Source organism: Euprymna scolopes, chromosome 31, assembly GCF_053919585.1.
Source record: "Euprymna scolopes isolate OS-2025 chromosome 31, ASM5391958v1, whole genome shotgun sequence".
In the NCBI taxonomy this organism is placed as follows: Eukaryota; Metazoa; Mollusca; class Cephalopoda; order Sepiida; family Sepiolidae; genus Euprymna; species Euprymna scolopes.
Window position 1 is genome coordinate 55,882,044 of NC_136512.1, and position 22,548 is coordinate 55,904,591.

The 22,548-nt window shown below is 34.5% G+C and overlaps 1 protein-coding gene across 4 annotated transcripts in view; it reads right to left on the minus strand.

The window, feature by feature from the left end:
- The window catches only part of LOC145255760 (xanthine dehydrogenase/oxidase-like), a 183,764-nt gene that overhangs the window by 24,783 nt on the left and 136,433 nt on the right, over positions 1-22,548 (minus strand). For all 4 annotated transcript variants that reach the window (XM_080114419.1, XM_080114417.1, XM_080114418.1 and 1 more), the window contains exons 28-33: positions 21,343-21,424; positions 17,366-17,461; positions 11,815-11,943; positions 10,003-10,077; positions 2,370-2,422; positions 1,493-1,607 (exon numbers count right to left, since the gene is read on the minus strand). In XM_080114419.1, coding sequence (XP_079970545.1) covers positions 1,493-1,607; positions 2,370-2,422; positions 10,003-10,077; positions 11,815-11,943; positions 17,366-17,461; positions 21,343-21,424 — 550 coding nt within the window. The remainder of the gene's footprint in view (positions 1-1,492; positions 1,608-2,369; positions 2,423-10,002; positions 10,078-11,814; positions 11,944-17,365; positions 17,462-21,342; positions 21,425-22,548) is intronic.

A 22,548-nucleotide genomic window follows, 5' to 3' on the forward strand; every position in this document is an offset into this window, starting at 1 on the left:
ATAGTTGAAAAAAAAATACTTTATACCTCTTCAAAAATTGAAAGTATTTAAAATGCCAAATAGAAAGTGATTTCTAAATTTATGATTCTTAAGAAATACTCATATATCAAAAGAGTTTGCTAAAACAATTAAAGTAGAAAACAACAACAACAACAACAACAACTAAGGTACACATAGTTAAATGATAAAAATAGTAATTTGAAGTCTGTAAAAAATTTAAATATTTTCAATCGGTTTCAGCAATTTTGATATTTAAGCAATATTTTATCTGTTGCTAGTCGTAAATAAAGGAAAGCGGAGAAGTTTTTTCCTTCATACTCAAAAGTCTTCATACTGCTACACAAATCGCCAGTTACTAGTTTAATAATACATAATTTGTTCGAACCTCATTGGTCAAAAGTAGTAATTTCGCGTTCTTTCTCTCATTTCTTTTGTTGACTTAAGGTGGCAGCAGAAATAAAGAAAAGGAAGAGAGAGAGAGAGAGAGAGAGAGAGAGAGAGAGAGAAAAGGAAGAAAGGAAAGAATACAGAAGTTGCGAATAACAATCAAAATAAGAGCAGTAGTACGAATAATTCAAATAATATAAATTTTACTTGTTTAGTAAAAATTTCGACACGGTGATCTAATAGTGTAACTATGTTTCGCAATATATTTCGTGGTATGACTTTTTTATGAAATGGTAACTGTCCCAAATCTCCTGAAACTTGTGTGGACTGAAATAAGCCATGTTTTAGGGAATGGTTTTCCCTGTGGAAAATGTATCTTTTAAAATTCGAACTATTTTCAAATACTGTCTGGCGTATAATTAATGACACTTAATAAACTGATAAAGAAAACATAACTATAATCGAACAAAGCACTCGAAGAAAGCTGTAATAATAGCAAGACACAAGCGTGTAAGTAGGATTATATAACAATTTACCACGTAAGGTTACAAAATCGAGTAAAACGGACTTTTTCCAGTAGAAGCCGTAAAAGCCGCCACAGAGGCAGGAAGCTACAAGTCTAACGTCGCGAATGAGCAAGGGAAGATCTTTTTCTTTTGACCGTGTCCCTTGGAGTTTTTGAGGTTTTGGATAGTTGATAGATGAATGATGAGGTGGAATTGGTTTTATGTGTATACACATATGCTCTAAAAAGAATAAATTAAAAAACACCAAAGATATGTATAAAACCCAAATAAATTTCTTGTTTAATCACGTTTATGAATGCTGTTTCTGAAAGCATAACGGAATCTACAATGACGGACAGAAGAACAAAGAAGATTAAAACTCCAGTTGCCACATCACCACTGTGACTACAGAAAATTCGACCAGTTGGGCGTACTGTTATGCTACAAATCCCCGAGTGAACAACGAGAGCAAGAAATATAAATATAAACCTTGATGACGACAAACATAATCAATGTAAATAATCAGTAATAAAATAATATAGACACAAATGAAGTCAATGAAATTATTTTTGATAGAAATTTTTCTCGATTTTGCTTACTTTGTGATCTCCTGTCAGACAGTCAATTTCAACCTCGCTGCACGCAGCACCGTTTGTAAAGTAGTTAAAAAGGCAACCGGAATTGGTTTTCATATTGTAATTCACACACGTGAGTCTGAAATTAAAGAAAAATATTTATAAAGTAATATACTTTCTCGAACATCTGCATGATTTAGAATCTTTCTCTCTCTCTCTTTCTCTCTCAAACACACACACACAATATATATATATATAAGTAACTTTGTGTATGCGCGCGCGCGTGTGTGAGTTCCTTCCTCATAGATTTTGAAACGGCTGCGCCTATTTTTTGCAAATTTCACACAAAGGTAATTTATATTTCTGGTAGTGCTCTTAGACATGTTTTGTACAGAAATTCATCCAATAACTATCGAAAATCGAAAAAATTCTGATCTTAAATATAACCGTTCTTCTTTTAAAGAGAATTTTTACAGGGAAATATTTTACGCTACACAGATTTTACACATATTTTACGTTATTGCTTAGCCGGTGTAACGTAAAATATTTCCATGTAAAAATTCTTCTTTCTTATCTATAAGAGAAGAAAGACTATTTTTAAGAACGTCAAGCCCAAATATCAACTGACGCGATATTGTAAACAAACACAGACAGAATTTAATGAACGACATTATCATTATTATTATTTTTTAAATTTTTTTTTTACAAATTAATATACATGTATATATATATATATATATATATATATATATATATATATATATATATATATATATATATATACTAAACTCTTTTTGCGTATTACGAAAAGTCGTTCTTAGAGCAATTTTTCGCGGCTAATCAAAATTATTTTCTGTTACAGAGGTTGCGAAGATTTTCTGAGAAATAGTAATGTACTTACGCATAATATCCAGTTGCAGACAGACTAACTTGATTCATGTAAGCTGCAAAAACCTGCAAGCAGGAGAAGATACAATATTAATATCTCATCGGAATCGTTCTCGATTTCTCTTTGTCTAAATTTGATTTTTGGACTATATGTAGATTCATACTTTTAATCCAGCTAGAAGCTAAAAAACGGGCTATTTTGTGTACTATCGTGGTCACGACTTATCGAGGTAAAGAATAAAAGATATTATATTAGATTAGAATTATTGTCAACGAAAGATGAAAATCATTGTAGTAGTATTAACACTGGTCAATATAGCATTACTAACATTGCTCAATATAGTAGTACTAATATTGATCAATATAGTAGCACTTACATTGCTCAATATTGTAGTACAAACATTGCTCTCTATAGTATTACCAAAATTTATCAATATAGTAGTACTAACATTGTTCAATATAGTATTACTGACATTGCTCAATATGGTAGTACTAACATTGTCAATAAAGTAGCACTGACATCGCTCAATATAGTAGTACTTACATTGCTCAATATAGTATAACTGACATTGCGCAAACTAGTAGTACTAACATTGTTCAATATAGTAGTACTCACATTGATCAATATAGTAGTACTTACATTGTTCAATATAATATTACTGACATTGATCAATATAGTTGTACTAACATTGATCAATATAGTAGCGATACCATTGCTCAATATAGTATTACTGACATTGCTCAATATAGTAGTACAAACATTGCTCTATTTGTAGCACTAACATTGATAGTACTAACATTGTTAAATATAGTATTACTAACATTGCTAAATATAGTAGTACTGATATTGACAAATATAGTAGTGCTGACATTGATAAATATATTAGTACTAACTTTAGTATTACTAACATTGCTCAATATACTAGTACTAATATTGATCAATATAGTAGTACTAACGTTGAAAAATACAGTACTATCATTGATCAATATAGTATTACTAACATTGGTCAATATAGTAGTACTAACGTTGATCAATCTAGTAGTACAAACGTTGATCAATATAGTAGTACTAACATTGCTCAATGCTGTATTACTCACATGGCTCAATAGAGTAGTACTAACACTGCTCAATAGAGTAGTACATTGCTCAATAGAGTAGTACTAGCACTGCTCAATATAGCAGTACTTACATTGCTCAATATAGTTGTAAAAACATTGCTCAATATAGTATTACTAACATTGCTCAATATAGCAGTACTAACATTGCTCAATATAGTAGTAATAACATTGCTCAATATAGTAGTACTAACATTGTCAATATAGTAGTACAAATATTGATCAATATAGTAGTACTAACATTGCTAAATAAAGTAATACTAACATTGGTCAACATTGCTCAATATAGTTGTACTAACATTAATCAATATAGCAGTATTAACATTGCTACAATATAGTAGTACTAAAATGAAATAATATAGTATTATTGACATTGATCAATATAGTAGTATTAACATTACTCGATATAGTAGTACTAACTTTGTTCAATATAGTATTACTGACATTAGACAATATAGTAGTACTAACATTGTTCAATATAGTAGTACTAACATTCATCAATATATAGTATTACTGACATTGATTAATATAGCAGTACTAACATTGCTCAAAGCAGTAGTACTAACATTGCTCAATGCAGTAGTAGTAATATTGCTCAATACAGTATTACTAAAATTGTTCAATGCAATAGTACTATCATTGCACAATATAGTATTAATAACATTGCTCAATGCAGTAGTACAAACATTGTTCAATATAGTAGTACTAACATTGATCAATAAAGCGGTATTAACATTGCTCAATGCAGTAGTACTAAAATTGCTCAATGCAGTAGTACTAACATTGCTCAATATAGTAGTACTAATATTTCTCAATATAGAATTACTGATATTGCTCAACATAGTACTACTAACATTGATCAATATAGTAGTACTGACATTGATAAATATAGTAATACTAACATTGCTCAATATAGTATTACTGACATTGCTCAATATAGTAGTACTAACATTGTTCAAGATATTATTTCTGACATTGAAAAATATAGTGGTACTAACATGGATTAATATAGTAGCAGTAAGATTGCTCAATATAGTAGTACTAACATTGATCAATATAGTAGTATTGGTCAATATAGTAGTACTAACATTGATCAATATAGTATTACTAGCATTACTCAATATAGTAGTACTAACATTGCTTAATATATTAGGACTAACATTGCTCAATATAGTAGTACTGAAATTGACAAATATAGTAGTACTGATATTAACAAATATAGTACTACTGACATTGATCAATATAAAAGTACTATCATCAATATTACTAACATTGATCAATATAGTAGTATTAATATTGATCAATATAGTAGTATTAATATTGATCAATATAGTAGAACTAACATTGATCAAGATAGTACTTACATTGCTCAATATAGTAGGACTTAAATTGACCAATATAGTAGTACTAACATTGATCAATATAGTGGTACTAACAATATAGCAGTACTAAAATTGCTCAATATAGTAGTACTATTAACATTAATATAGTAGTACTAACATTGATCAATATAGTAGTATTAACATTGCTCAACATAGTTGTACTGACAATGATCAATATAGTACTACTAACATCGCTCAATATAGTAGTACTAAAATTCATCAATATAGTAGTACTGACATTGCTCAATGCAGTAGTACTAACATTGCTCAATATAGTATTACAAACATTGCGCAATATAGCAGTACTAACATTGATCAATATAGTAGTACCAACATTCCTCAATATAATAGTAATAACATTACTCAATATAGTAGTACTAACATTGTCAATAGAGTAGTAGAAATATTGATAAACATAGTAGTACTAACATTGCTCAATATAGTATTTTTTTATTTTTTTATTTTTTTATTACATTTTCACCCCAAACAAGGCACATTGCCACTTTGGTGTAGGGGGCTACTATCAGGGGAAACATCTACTGGGGTACTATGTAGGGATTAGGGCAGCGAGATATTGGTTCACGTTGCACTTGAACTTATGCATGTCAGTACAGTTGGGGAAGCAGTGACCTGGAATGGAATTCCAAAGTCTAGCAGTTCTGGGGAAGAAACTACTGGAGTAGAAAGATCTTTTACATCTAGGGATCTCTACAGTGTGGGGGTGGGATTTTGCAGCTTGTCGGGTCTGTCGAGGGTGTTCACGTCGTGGGGGCACAAGTGCTTGCAGTTCTTCAGAGCATTCACCATTATAATACTTGTAGAACAGGCAGAAGGATGCAACATTTCGACGATGGGACAGAGGCTGAAGCTTAGATGCCAGTTTAGGGCCTATCAGATTTGCGACTCTCTTTTTGAACCCTGTCAAGGAGCTAGAGATTAGTAGCCGATGCACCAGCTCAAATATGACAGCAATACTCCATACATGGGCGAATAGTGGCCTTATAGAAGTACAGGATACTTTCGGGTGTTAGAAGTTTTCTAGCACGGTAGAGAGAGCCCACCTTCCTCGCAGCGGCCCTGGAAATGCCCTCGATGTAATTGTTCCAACTCATGTTTCCTGTGAACGTTAGGCCAAGGAGCTTGAGAGACGTACTCTCAGATAAAGAGTCGTTGGCCATTGCTATAGGTGGTAGAGAAGGTTTCTTGTAATAATTGAATGAAACCAGTTTTGTCTTGGTGGCATTGAACGTGACCATCCATTTTTGTCCCCATTCCACTACTGATTGGAGGTCATCCTCTAGTGTTTCTGCCATTACTTTAGATATATGTTCATTTGTTTTCCTGTCGTGCCTGCTATAGAGTGTGGTGTCATCAGCATATATACCCATCTCAGAGGCAATTTTGTCGGGGAGGTCATTTATGAATATCAGGAACAGCAGAGGTCCAAGGATAGATCCCTGGGGCACTCCCGCATTTATATCATATTGTTTAGATGTACGACCGTCGAGGACAACCTGGAATTTTCTCTTATCTAAGAAGGATTTAATTATGTTAAGTATTCTACCAGTGATACCGTAAGATCTAATCTTCCTGAGGAGACCCTCATGCCATACCCTGTCAAAAGCCTTAGATATATCTAGAGCTACCACTCTGCCCTCTCCCGCTTTGTCCAGTGAATGGTATATGCGTTCAGAGATTACAGTGAGGATGTCTGCCGTGGAACGGGCTTGTCTAAATCCATATTGTTGGTCGGTCAGGAGTTTAGCATCTGTAAGGTGCTGGACTAGAGCATGGTTAATTAAGGTCTCAAATATTTTGGCAAAAAGTGGGAGGAGGCTAATAGGGCGATAATTTAATGGGTCAGTTCTTTCGCCAGAATTCTTGAATACTGGTACCACAGAAGCAGTTTTCCAACAGCCCGGAAAGCAAGATTCATTAAGGCATTTGTTGTAGAGTTTGGAGAGAACTGGAGCTACTTCGGCTGAGCACTTTTTTAATAGCACAGCTGGGATGAGGTCGGGTCCACATGCTTTGGAAGTGTCAAGGTTTTTTATGATAGCATGAACCTGAGCAGGGGTGATTATCAGATCGTCTAGCTTGGCGTCTGTCCGCATAGGAAATTGAGGTAGGGGGTGGTTTAGAGGGTCCAGTGTGGAGTTTGAGGCAAACCGACTGGCAAGCATGTTAGCCTTCTCGGTTGCTGAGCAAAGAACCACGTGATTGTTGGTTAGTGGGGGAATTGTTGATAGCCCATTATTTATTTACTAATATTGCTAAATATAGTAATACTAATATTGGTCAATATACTGGTACTAACATTTATCAATATAGCAGTACTAATATTGGTACAATATTGTAGTACTAACATTAATTAATATAGTATTACTAACATTGATCAATAGAGTAGTACTAACATTGGTAAATATAGTATTACTGACATTGCTCAATATATTATTACTGACATTAGACAATATAGTAGTAGTACTAAAATAGATCAATGTATTAGTACTTCCATTGAAAAATATATTACAACTAACATTGCTCAATATAGTAATACTTTTGGGCTCAAATCAAGTTATTAAGTTAGCTCTATGTCCAATGAACCTATATCTAAAATGTCAAGTGTTTAGACCGAAAATTGTCAGAGGGGTTTGGTAGAGTTCTCAAAGGTCAAATCGTTGAACTTTGACCCCTTAATCGCCAAATGTCTGGCCGAAAACCGATCACATCGATTTTCCAAAATCTCAGTACCCTGTATATCAAATTTCGAGTCTGTAGACTTAAAATTGACAGAGTTATGTAGGGAAATGTACACACACAGACACACAGATACACACACAGACAGACACTTTCACTTTTATATATATATATATATATATATATATATATATATATATATATATATATATATATATATATATATATATATATATATTAGAGGTGTACCGATTAATTGGCAGGTAATCGGTAATCGGCCAATTAATCAGTCGATTATTTACTTTTCTCCTTTCTATTAAATTTAAACCATTTCATCACTGCCAAGTAACTCATCAGATAGTTTTGACACGTTAACACAGTAACTGCTAATTTAACTTAACATTTAATTAAGTGTCTGATCACTATTTTAGTTTTTTATCCTTTATTAACTATTAACTATAATTACAAAATGCAAAGTACAATTTCCCATTCTTAAATGTATATACTTAAATGATTCGATAAGAAAAAAGAAATGTCAAACCAACTACAAAGTATAAATTTTAATTCTTTAAGTGAATAACTATAAACTGAAGTGTTTCACCTGCTGCTGCTCTACCTCCCTATTATTCCTGCTTGCCTCTTCTGCTCTCATAGTCTCCTCAATATTTAAAGCTGAATACTTTAAGTTGTAACGTAGAAACATTTTAGCTGGACACACTTTTACCTAACAATTTAATAAACAATACAAAACACGTGATTTGTACCACACGCATTGAAGACAACTGAAGTTTTTTCTCTATGTGTTTAACTGGGGAATGAGGTGAGGGAACCACCTCAAATGGACGAATGTGATCAGTGTCAACCAAAGAATCCAACAGAATCGCAAAGAAATATCAAGTGTATAAAGAACTATATCATTGATAACATGAACCTATCTCTTTTATTAAAGTTAAATTGATGTTGAACATGTATGTTTACCCAATTACATCGCCATGATATAAAAAATGAAAAACACTAGATAAAATTATTACATTTTCTTGAGGATACTATTTAAGAAGGGCATAGCATTCTAGAATATGTATTGACTAGGCTTGCAATATTCCAGATCTGTATATTTTAACAGTTTTCGTTCGTGAAATTAGTATATTGGAGGGTAGAAATGCCGACTATTAACTAGAAAGTTGCAGGTCCGATCACAAAGATTTTTTCCAAATCTCAGTACCCTGTATATCAAATTTCGAGTCTGTAGACTAAAAATTGAAAGAGTTATTGCGTAGGGAAATATACACAGATACACACACAGACACACAAACACACACACAGACACGTTCACTTTTATATATATATATATATATATATATATATATATATATATATATATATATATATATATATATCTGTTACTAATGGAGATTTGGTATCCGTCTTAAGTCGAAACTATACTACTACTTCTACTGCGCTATCTTTTAATGTCTATTTCAGTTGCTTATATTATTTCATTACTCAATTCAGTAGGGTTCTTCTTAGTATCTGTTATTTTCTCATACGACTATTCTCCCAAGCATTAGCTCCTTCTTTTGTTTTTCTGGTTTTATCTGTTCTGTGATCATAATATCTATTCTATCAAGGATTAATTTATTTCGAGTGTGAATAGTGTAGTGACTGTTTTCATGATATCCTTTTCCACTTGTGGGGAGATTGTGCAATATCTGCTCTACTGGCCCAGAGTAGTCTCTTCCCAGACATTATTTTTTTCCATTGAGGGAGAGGGAGCGTACTGTTGCTCATTAGCAAACTCAACACTTACGTTATATATACTCGCAAAAATATGTGGGTAGAGGGAGTATATTATTGCTTATATATATATATATATATATATATATATATATATATATATATATATATATATATATATATATATATATATATTTTTTCTTTTTTTTTTTTTTTTCTTTATTTTCCGTAGCGTCCAGAATATTAAACGGACAATTTTTAAAACTTTATTTTTATTTGAATTTTGAATTTTAGGTTGATCTTGTAATATTTCTATATGATTCCTATTCCGATTATAAAACAGATGAGTACCGGCGGAAGAGAGCTTGATATGGGTATCTAAAACGGTCCCCTATTATCAGGTTATCAGGTTTGAAACCGACAGTACGGATGACTTATTTCGTCTAAACTTTCTGTAAATAAAAAATATAAATAATACGCTCTTATTTTAGGAATTTTTTTCTTTTTTCCAAAAATAAATATAACTAGGACTGTATGTCGATGACTACACTATATATATATATATATATATATATATATATATATATATATATATATATATATATATATATATATATATATATATATATATTACAAGGTATAATCTGTGGAAATATTTGGCAGAAAAATTCACATTTGATAGATGTCAAAAATAAATTTACATATATAAAATCTTACCCATTCTTTCCAAGTTCCTGTAGGATTTTTCTTTTTAAATTGCTCAATTCTGTCAACAAGGGTTTGACAAGCTCTCTGAAAATTGAATGATACAATTTGAAATATTACTATAAATTAAATTATGGTTCTCACATCTGTAATTATTTACCTGCGATTTGTCCTTAATAGTAACTAGTGTTCTTTCTTAGAATCTGTTTGAGGCGACTGTCACTAAGTTGTTAACAACACAGACCAACACCCTGTCAAGCGAGGTATCTTACATAAATGTACTTAGAATGATAACGTTGTTTTTTAAACATTCCTGTGTGTGTACGGATCAAATCTTCCCCGACTTCGCAGGTATCCATTGGATCTTGATGTTCTCGGTGTCAGGTGTAAAAACATGCAATATTGCAGGTTAACAAATAGATGCTACCAACGAAATGCACTCCATACAGACCAAACGCTCATAAGTAGGACTGTGACAACAGCGTATTGTTTTCATTGATTCGACTCTCGGATGCGTATCCATTGATATCTTATATGTTTTTATAGACTGATGTGATTCTCGGTTGATTAACTGTGTCTGTGTCGGATATATACTCGAGAGTAAAACAATGAAAAGAATATGCTGTTGTTACAGCCCTACCCATGGGGCACAATGTTTGTGAGCTCTATGCAAAAATCTGACTCACTCCTCCTCCTCCTCCTCCTGTGACCAAGCAGCGTCACTGAGGTTGCTTTCCACAAAAGGAAAGAAATATATATTTTTAATGACAAATATCAAGGGTTTATCATAGACGTAGTCGGCTTATATACAAACAGGTGTGTAAAAGATTGGGCTCTGCGATTGAAAAACTCAGGTGCATTAGCTAGTTTAGCTTTGCAGTTCGCAGGGCCGAGTCAAAAGATTCAGTTAAGGAAAAAGAGAAAAATCGAAACAGTATGAAATAGTTGAACTATAATGATAGATATTTATGATAGCAAAAGTTGAGCTTTGACAAACGTAAGAGATTACGTAATCAGGGTCTGAGAACAAAGGAGATGTTTTAAAAAATATTAGGTTGGTGACTACATCGGGGAGTTGAGTTTTAATTGCTGAGAGATTCGGTTGGCGAGGTCATCGACTTACGTCTTAGTAAGCGAGACGGGTGGATGGCCTAATAATCTAATCAATGGCAGTGTGGAGACCAGATCTTTTTGGAAGACAGCTAGGGAGGGCGACTCAAAACAACATGTGCCCAGGAAATGAAGACATTTGAAACGTAACAAGTGAAGCATGCATGGTTCTCCCGTGTGTGAACGAGGCATAAAAAATGACTAAGTTCAGCCCCCCCCCCTATTTAAACCCAAAAGTCCCCAGGTGAAAATGAACAAACGATGCAGTTTTAGGCTTTAAAATATGTATATTTCAGTTCTGCACCATGCAAAAAAAGAAATGACTAAGTTCATCACTTAACCTCCCCCATTCCTTCTCACCTTCTCTAAGTCTATCACATACCCCCCATTCCTTCACACCTTCCCCAAAAGTCGCATAGGCTTGAACATATTTTAATTTGAGTTCAGTACCATGCAAAACTGCTAAACAGGTATACACAGAAAATTTTGGACAAATATGGTAAAATAGTCCCAAAATGGAACGCTTTTATTAGCCCTAAAAGAGCCCCTGTCTGGGCTTTATCCATGCATTGAAGTGACACGCATTTGTGCGTGTATACACACCACTAAGACGTAACGGTGCGTATAATATACATACGCATAAATATGATTGAATAAGCACTCGATATGTAACGGATGTAATATTAGAAAATGATAAGTAATTTTCAAACTGACCAACACTGCCATGCCATTCAAGTCTGACGTCATACTTCCTGCCGTTGGGGAACCGTTGGGGACACAGCTTGTATTGGTTTCACTGATATGAATGAGTTCAAGTGGAATTTGCAGGACACGACTAGCCACCTGTAAAAGAAAAGAGCAACTATAGTAACAGATTTGAATTCTTCGGCTTTCAACAGAATTAAAATAATTATTCCTTTTGAAGGAAGTTATGTTTTATCAGCCTTTTGCTTGAAGTTATTTGTATATTAATTAAATTTGAATGCAGGAGGAGAGCCGTCATAATGCTAGGATATTTAAGCAAATAGCAAACACACACACATATATATATATATATATATATATATATATATATATATATATATACTCCTATAAATTCGTTTTTCTTTTGTGTGTATTGATATTCATATTAAAAACCCTTTTTCCTATTTATTTAAAAAGAAAATACAATTTTCTTATATATGGGTTCTGGAATTGCATTCACTAGCAAAAGATCTAGCTAATTTACATATTCTTTTAAACATTCATTTTAATTAATTCCTTATTAGTTGCTTCGGTTTTCTAATGGGATGATCATCTTTAGTTAACTATTACGTGTAATTATATTCATGCAGATATTCTACATGATTTATGCTTGTATAATATTTGCGTAAAATGTTTATAGTAAACACATAATTGTTTCCATATATATTTATGTATACGTATATATTTTTGATTAACAAATTTTGCCTACCAAACTCCTCCTAGTGTTTTTGGTCTACAGACATGAGACTTCATATTTAACGTATTTTAATTCACGCAAAACTTTATATTTTGGACGGAAAAATCGGTGCACAAGCGTGAAAATGAATAATCAAAAAAATGAAATTCGCCAGATAAAAGTCGAACGCCGGCATTACGAATGCATAACGTAGTAGCTATTGGTTCATGTTATAATTTTTAGCCTTGCAGTAAACATGTTTTCATAGCCCAGTCATTGACGGCAGAGGCAAAATAAATCGTGAGCTGAACGTTTTGGTCTCGATTCTCGGTGGTGGCGCATGAGCTTTTTTAAAAAAATACTTTTTAAATCATTACTATATATTGCATCCAACATATCTATCTATTTATCTATCTATCTACAAAAGTAAAAATGTCTGTCTGTCTTTTAAGGAAGACTATTATACAGAAAGGCATTACTTTACATATTCACACTTTAATATATCCATATGCACATAACCTTATGAACAGTACATAGGGCCCGAGCAAAGTTGGGCGGAACTGCTAGTATATCTATATATCTATAAAAGTGAACGTGTCTGTGTGTGTCTGTGTACATTTCCATACGCAACAACTCTGTCAATTTTAAGTCTACAGACTCGAATTTGATATACAGGGTACTGAGATTTTGGAAAATATTTGTGATCCATATTCGACAGAAATTTGGCTGTAAAGGGGTTAAAGTCCAACGATTTGATATTTGAGAACTCTACCAAACTCCTCCGACAATTTGGGGTCTAAACACTTGAAATTTAAGATATAGGTTCATTGGACATGGATCTAACTTAATACCTTGATTTGAGCCTAAAACAATAAATGTTAAGGGGGCATAATAGGGATCAAAGTTAAAACAATTGACCGTTTTAAAAAAATTTTTTTTTTTTGCTCAGCATACACCTCCAAACACCCGGGCAACGCCGAGCACCCATGCTAGTATATCTATAAAAGTTAACGTGTGTGTGTGTGTGTGTGTGTGTGTGTGTGTGTGTGTACATTTCCCTACGCAAATAACTCTATCAATTTTAAGTCTACAGACTCGAAATTTGATATACGGGGTACTGAGATTTGGGAAAATCTTTGTGATCGTTTTTTCGGCCAGACATTTGGCTGTTAAGAGGCCAAAGTTGAACGATTTGACCTTTGAGAACTCTACCAAACCCCTCCGACAATTTTAGGTCTAAACACTTGAAATTTTAGATATAGGTTCCTTGGGCATGTATCTAACTTAATAACTTGATTTGAGCCAAAAATAATAAATGTTAAGGGGTCATAATAGGGGTCAAAGTTAAAAAAAAAATAACCTATGCGGTCTCTACCAAATTACTCAGACAATTTCTGGTCTAAACATTTGAAATTTGACATAAAGGGTATTCAGAGATAGGGCAAGCTTTTTAATCGGTTGGGTCGAAAATTTTTAGTTCCCAATATATAAATGTATGTATGTATGTATGTATGTATGTATGTATGTATGTATGTTTGCACGTCTGCCTAAAACTTTTGACATAGGCGACGGATTTTATCAATATCAGTATCGTTTTAAAGTCCGACCTTTCAGATGACAAATATCGAAAAACTGGCTAAAAACATTAATATCCTAACCTTCAACGGGGGGGGGGTCGCTTTTTTCGCCGATGTTTTTGAAAGTCATCCTCTCCTTTCGATTGTCTAGCCTTAATTAAAAAAGAAAAATGTCGCTTCCGGTTTGGCGGTGGTCGTAACAGCATAAACGTCAGTTTTTTCCCCCGTTCTTTTCTTCCTTCGCGGTACGGGTTCGAACCTGCCTTCCTACTACCACTTTTTTTTTTTGCTCAACAGACACATCCAAACACCCGGGCAACGCCGGGATGAAATTCTAGTAAAAAATAAATCAATAACAACAATTTTCCTCTACAAAACAAACACACCAAACACCATAGCAAAATATTTGAGATATAAAAATTTGAAGCATAAAAACCTTTTCTAAAATTATTGCATTTGACATTAAATGACCTAAAAAGGATTGATATGCTGTAAAAGAAAATAACCAAACTGATGACGCTTCTGATTTTTTGAGAAGAGGATTGGTCATTTGTATTATTTGGATCCATCTGATTACTGAACGAAAAAGCAATAATATATATACAGTAACATATAGTAATAATAATAATTAAATAAAAAATAAAAAATAGATTTAAGGCTCCTAAAATTCGTGATAGAACTGTTTGCAAGGGCCGATGGCGCAATGGTTAGAGTATTTGGAAAAATTAATCAATAAGTGATATTTTCTTGAATGTTGAAGGTTCAATTCTCAGTGTGGACGACCCAAAAATATAATTGCGAATTACTTAAGACTTCTATCCAATCATGCCTGATGGAACAATTCTTCAAAAACTTAAGTGATATCAAAAATGCCGTCAGCGACTTCATCGCCACCAGAACACAAGATTTTTTACGTTACTGACATAAATACACTTGTTTTATGTTGGCGAAAGTGTATTAATTATGATGGTGCCTATTTCGATTAATAAATTTTTGTTTGAGCCGGGAATATGTGCATCTGAATTAAAAAATTTTAGACCGCAAGAGCTTTCTTGTCAACTTGATACAAACACCCTGTGTGCACATACATAATATAAATATATACATGCTACCCTCGTGAAATAAATAAGGGATTCCGTTCGAAATTCCGTTCACATTCCCGAGTTCGACAGAAACATTCTCGAGTTCGATAAGCTACACCTAAAGAAGGTCGGAGGTTACATCGACCGAAACATTGTGAAAACGACACTCAAGATGAGAACAGTAGTCCGATGAGTCCAAATAATATGAATCAAACTTATATTGGCTTAATAAAATGCAATTACGTTTCAGTACTGTATTTGCCTCATCGAGGCTAAGATGATACTGAGCAATAAATACAACAGAAACAAGGTTAGAAATTTTAAACAATCATTCTTACACATTTCTTTGTTAGTCAATAAAATTAGCAGAAGGTGAAAACTTACCTACCCTACATACCCTCCCACCTATCGCTGATAGGGGAGATGGTAAGCTCTAGCAGTGTCAATGTCTGTCAAATCCTTTTTTGACCTTATCACTTACAAAACTATTTCCCTCCCTATTTTATTTTTTTTATTATATTACTTTCGTCTTTAAAGCTTCCATATTAATTGCTAATGTGCGCATATATGCACGTGTACGCAACAGAGCGAACACACAAGAACGTTTTTGCGGAATTTAAAATTTTGATTTCAAATTATGTATTTTCAGATAAGTTTTCGTTAGAACACTTTTACTTCATATATCATTTTCAGAAGCGTTTTTCGATCTATCTAATCGTTTAATAACAATCGTTTTAAAACAATTTTGTCTTCTGTTCGAGGTCGTTGAATACAAGATGGGGAAAAAAGTAAATTCGCACAATTTTCTTGTTTCAATTCAAGCTAGGTCGAAAAGCTGCTGAAGCATCTCGCGATATCAACGAGGTGTTTGGCCCAGGAACTACTACTGAACGTATAGCACATTAATGATTTAAGAAATTTCGTGGCAGTGACAAGAGTTTTGAAGATCATGAGCGTAGTGGCCGGCCATCGGATGTTAGCGATCAATTAAGAGTCTTAGTCGAAGCCAATTCATGCACAACTGTTTGAGAACTGGCTTCTGAATTAGACAACGTGTACGACGATTTCCAACCACTTGAGAGAGATTGGAAGACAAAAAATAATAATAATAATAAATGGGTGCCTCACAAATTTAACGACAACCAAAAGAAACGCTCTTCTTTTACGCAAGAAGATCGACCCGTTTCTCAACCGGACCATGACTTGCATTGAAAAATGGGTTCTTTATCACAGTCGGCGACGCTCAGCTCAGTTGTTAGACGCCGATGAAGCTCCACAACACTTCTCAAAGCCAGAGTTGCACCAAAAGACAGTCACACTGACTGTTTGGTGGTCTGCGACCGGTCTCACCCATTACAGTTTTTTAATGCAGGTGAAACCATTATGGCAGAAAAGTTCTGTTAACAAATATATGAAATGCATCAGAAATTTCGACAACAACATCCAGCATTAGTCAACAGAAAAGTCTAAATTCTCCTCCATCACTATGCTCGACCGCATGCCGCTTAATAGACCCTGTAGGAGTTGCACGATTTGGGCACTGAAAATCTACCTCATCCGCCATACTCCTTTTTCAAGCATCTCAACAACTTTCTGCGTGAGAAATGCATAAAAAACTTAAGCGATATCAAAATGCCTTCAACGACTTCATCGCCACCAGAACGCAAGATTTTTTTTATGTTACTGACATAAATACACTTGTTTTATGTTGGCAAAAGTGTGTTAATTCTGACGGTGCTTATTACGATTAATACATTTTTGTTGGAACCGAGATAAGTTCATCTGAATTAAAAAAAATTTTAACTGCAAGAACTTTCTTGTCAACCTAATACAAACACACTGCACGCACGCACACACACACACACACACACACACACACACACACACACACACAATATAAATACATACATGCATAACATCCGCACGCATGCAACGTGTCGATCGATGTAACCTCTGATGTTGCATCAACGTGGATTAAATAAAGCTTTACGTCGAAATTCTGTGCAGATTCATTAGTTTGACAGAATGATTACCGCGTTCGACAAGATATACCGAAATGTTTTGCAAATAATATTGGAAGAAGAGAACAGTAGAATCCAAAAAACAAAAAAAAATCTCTACATTGTTTTATAAACTGTGTTAATTATGTTTCTTTGTTAACGAAATGTTCCGTTTCTGAGACTTACTTGAATCATTTTCGTGTGGATTCCTTGTCCAATCTCAATACCATTATGGGAGATGAGGACGGAACCGTCCAAATAGATATTTACCAAAGCGCCAGCCTATATAGAAAGAAGAAAATGAACATTATTGGGATTTTCCTCAGATAAAGCTTAGAATTAACTTAGAATCGATGGGATTATAATAAAAAAGGGGATGAGTTGATATTGAAGAATAATGGAACGAATAAAATAGAATAAAAAATAATGGAATAAAGAGAATGCTGTGTCTGCTGTTTGCATCACAACATTTACTACATTAAAACGACAGTTAAACTAGTTGTTTTTGAAGAAGAAGAATGTCTACCTATGTTATGTTTGTCAAACAATTATAAGAAGTTATATCATTGTTTATACGATAGCTAAAGCAGACAATGAATATTTTGTAAGCTGAGTATTGCTTAAAAAATGAATCGAATTTGCAAATATTCCAAATCGAAATAAATATTTTTGGAAAAAAAAAAACTGAAGCGATGTGTTTTACTGCAAAGAACATAGTATGTCAGTAATTGGCAAAAATTGAAAGGATCAAATATCGATTTGTGAGATGCACTGCTATTTAAGTCTATCTTTGAAAATCAGAGAAGCTTATTGTTAAACAATGTTGCTGTATCTTAGCAAAAGGTACAAAACAAACTATAATTTATTTTAGTTTATTCTGGATAAGAGTTAAGTTAATTTCAACAAACGCGAAAACAACAATGAATTTTTAAAGTTTAATTTCTTATATAATCGAATATCCACCACCCTCTCCTTCCTATATGGAAACTATATATAGTGAACTCTTTCCTTCCTATATAGAAAACTATATATATATAACCCTTTCTCCCTCGCAGGGGTCGCGCGCGCACGGTGAAAAACGGCGCGCACTAACCCTAAGGACGGTTGGCTATATTTTCGCTCCTTCGAGCCTCGGACCCCGCGCAAGCATCCGTCTCTCTCCCTCTCTCTGAATCTCTCCGAATTGGACGTTGGTATCTGGCCGTCTAGTGTCGTAACGCCCAGTCGGGAATTCTTGGTAATCTCTGTCGTGATCGTCTTCTCGTCGATGGCCGTCTTCCCTCTGTCTGCGACGGCTGGAAAGTCAAGTTTGGTTATGCTGAAATCGAAGGGCAGTCTTCACAAGTATAAATGGAAACAATCAACAACGATGAGGATAGTTTTAGGCTGTTCATTTAGTGATTCGGTATACATTAAGGCTCGGCTCGTCACTTATACTTTCGTCAGGCTTGGAATGCAACCCCCACAGTGTATTTTACAAAACTCTAAGTGGTGGACTTGTTAGTTCTCTTCGTCTTAATTAGAAGAGGCTGGCGGCCCGCGTGGCTTCCCAACTTCTCTGTTCGACCGACTGCCCGATTCTCTGTTGTCGTCTATTTCCGCAGTAGTTTTATTAAACGTCATCCTCCCCTTCCTTCTGTAGTCGACCCAATCTCTCTATTCGACGGGTAATCATAATTCTTTCTCTCGCTCTCTCTCTCTCTCTCTCCTTCCCAACCGACCCCCTTTCGATTCAATTCCGAGAATTAGTTATCTGTCTAGGCATTTAACCAATTTGTCCCCTTGAAATTAGAATGACTAATTCAATTGTTTTCGGGGATTGTTCGTTCTCTCTCGTCACCCCCAACTTGTTGGCTTAAGTGAATCATGTTACCATTTACACTCGTGGTCGACTTACTCGTCGACCCTCCCCTGACCTCCTTGCGTTTCCCTCGCTAACCAGGCATCTGGCTTATCTTTCCTGACTCTTTTGAACTCCAAATAATTTACTTGTCACCCGATGACAATTCGTTGGTTTCTCACGAGATGGGACTGAGACCTCTCGCCCAGCTCCATCCCACTCATCCTCAACCTAGGAAGCAAGGTTATCCGGTGTCGCCCGGCTTCGTTACATATAGTGAACACCGTATACAATGATATATAGTTTAGCAAAGTTTTATTAATCTGTTTGTCTATCCATTCATTGTAATCTCTATTGCAATAAACCTGTCTTTATTCGACTATTGCTGTCTGCTCTCCCCATATCATTCTATATTGCAACAATTTTCAAGAATACAAAAATTTCAAAAATATCTTTGTTTTTACTATTGCTTACGTGTAATTCAGACAACACCAAAACTAATTAGGTTATAGTTTCATGTTTCCCTACACAAAATAAGAATTGTTTATTCCTTAATGTAAAATGTAAACCCTTCCCGAAAATGTGTGCAAGGCTTACAAAACTTATCTTGGTAAATTTGTAGATTAAGAGTTCCCGTTGAATCTTCCTCCTCTCCAAAGTCAGATTCTACTTTTGTTAGGCGATCCCATGTGAAACTTGGCGAAGACCTCCCACCCAAATTGTTTTAAAATTTAGAGTGGAGGGTCACTTTTCGTATAAGAATTTAAAGTAAAACTTTCCGAAGTATTCTCGCGTTGACATACCTTAACCACGTTATCTTATTACTAACCCTAAGTTCAAGTGATAAGATTGTAAAACCACACATAATCGCATAAAATGTAGAATCTTTTCCAGATAAAATTAATAGGATATATATTGTATATAAAAAATAAGAAAGAAAAAAATGAAGGAAATTGGTTAACTGTCCAAAAAAACTACAATGAATTAGGAAATGGGGGATCATTTTACGTTTAATTCGTATACGAAACTGGTCCTAATTGCGTTTCATTCATGCTGTGCTCAACCCTAAAAGACCAAGTTACCGATATACCGGTAATTTCCGAAAAGGCTATATACCGAGTTACAGTTAAACCGGTATTTTTCCGACCACGTGTTTTTGTGTTGCCAGGGAGCTAAAAATAGCTACCCAATCGCTGCCCAGTCTCGATTTAGCGCAAGCCTAACGTTCTACAAATAGCTTCCTTTGTTTTGCCGGAGTTGTGAGTTGTTTTGTAGACTAAAGTAGCCATGAAGCGAGTTAGTGACAAACCAAGCACTTCAGGTAAAAGAGCGAGACGAAGGAGTTTCACGGTGCAACAAATTCTGATTCAAACGAAGGCGAATTTGATCAGGAATCAAGTAACCCTAGTGATGATGAATATATCGATGAAGAAGAAAATGATAATTCTGATGATGCAAGTGGGCCAAGATCCAAATCTAGTGTTCAAAGTAGGAGGCGTGTCATTCAACCAGGTGATAGGGGAGATTCTGGTGTGGTTGATGAGGGATGGAGTCGCAATTTTGTAACTTCAGATCTTGATCTCACAATTTTGCCCAGGAGGCCAGGCACAGGAGAAAATTAGGTTCAGCAGCTCAGGTCTGGTAGGCTTAAAAAATGAGGAGAAAAATTTAATGAAATATCTTTATCGCCGATGTCGGTGAATAAGTGCGAGTAAGTGGGGAATGATGCCACTCAAGAATTGATAGGTGGTTTTCTCAAACTCGATTGCCAGTCGACTTCTCATCTCAATATATAATTGATATATAATATAGTATATATAATAATTTGAGCCACCCACACATCCACCCTTGGACGCATGTTCTGGGATGTCGTATTCGCTGTAACCACGCCCCTATAGTGTTTACTCGGTGATGAGGTATTTGTAGGTTATCTTTCACAGATCACCTTTGTAGGTAGTTTTGAATCAATCCACATATATTTGGTTTCCGAACGGTTGTGTTTCTGTGTCAATCTGCAGCGCCGTGTTTCTTCCGGCCAGATGCGTGTCTGTATCAATTCAGTTTTATTCCTGCGAGATAAAATTTACAATACCCCCGAGCCAATATTAAACAATTGTTCGTTTTTTTTTTCTTTTGCAAAGATTTTCAGGATATTTACACATAATAGTCTATAAAAAGTAGAATCTTATATTTTGGAGGAATGATTTAGTGGAGGGTGTTAATTTACCATTATACCCTTATCTCTTTGTAATAAGTACTTGCAAATATTTATAGCAACACAAAAATCATGTCTGACATAAAATTTAGTTAGTATGAAATTTACCTGATTCAGCGGCCCAAATGAGAACGCCATGCCATATTTAGTTGGAATTATCGCTAAGCCACGCTTTTTCCAACGGTTTTTGCTAGAAATGAAATATACATTAATTAGATAGAGAAAATTCGCAATTCTATGTATGTGTTTTGTTCACACAGTGTGTAATTACAGTCAACCAAGAGTGCTAATATAGTTCCTTTTATTATAGTAATATTATCACGCTGGACTGCTTTAGACACTGGACAGTATATTATTTGTTGTTGTATTATATTTTCTTTGTGTTGTCGTTGGTAAAGCATTTGTTTTGATAGCGTTTTATAGCGATCATCTCGTTCGCAAGTCGTCGACTTTACCCGAGAGTGTTCGCGACATTTCATATTTTATTTATTTGATCGAAATGTTTTTGACAAGATTTAGGTGTTTAGTTACAGTTTGAATCTGTTTGATGGCTGCACGTGTTTGTGTAGGTATGTTTGTGTGCACGCGGGTGTTTTCCTAAAAGTCAGAAACGACACGAGATACACTTACAAATCCTACATCATCAGATTCATTGTGACCTCAACCTGGATAGAATCAAATTAGTACATGTACAGCATTATTTCCAGCCTAGACAGCATCAGGTTGTCTTGCTCGTAACCATGGGGGTCAGGTATGATAATGGGGTATTTGACACAAGGTTTAAGAGATTCCAGATTTCGGGGAAATGATAAATCAGAAATCTTTCGAAATATCGCGGGGGGAAATTAAATCCCAACGAAATAAGATAGACAGGTTCCCATAAAAAAATTTGGCTAAGTGAGCAGGGACATCTTAGAAATAAGCCATATGTCTTGCAGGTGATAACTAAAATAACTTGGATAACGAAAGAAAGGAAACAAGAAAGAAAGAAAGAAAGAAAGAGAGAGAGAGAGAATGAGTTCAGAATGAAAAGAAAGAAAAGGAAGAGAATTAAAGAAAAATTAGCAAGAAAAAGATAAAATAGGAGAACTGAATGATATCAAAGAGATGGGAGGCAGATTTAGGATTTCTATAAGCATATTGATTTGGCAAATACGAGAGACTTGCCTGCTAACATTGAGCAGGGTATGTCAGCTTTTTGGACTAAGTGCCCAGTCCCTGAAAAAGCTAAGTGGAAAAAAACCCTTTATTCGTCTTCCAACCGAGAAGTTGTCTGAAAGAATTCAAATTGAAAATCCTGCATCTTGACGCCCG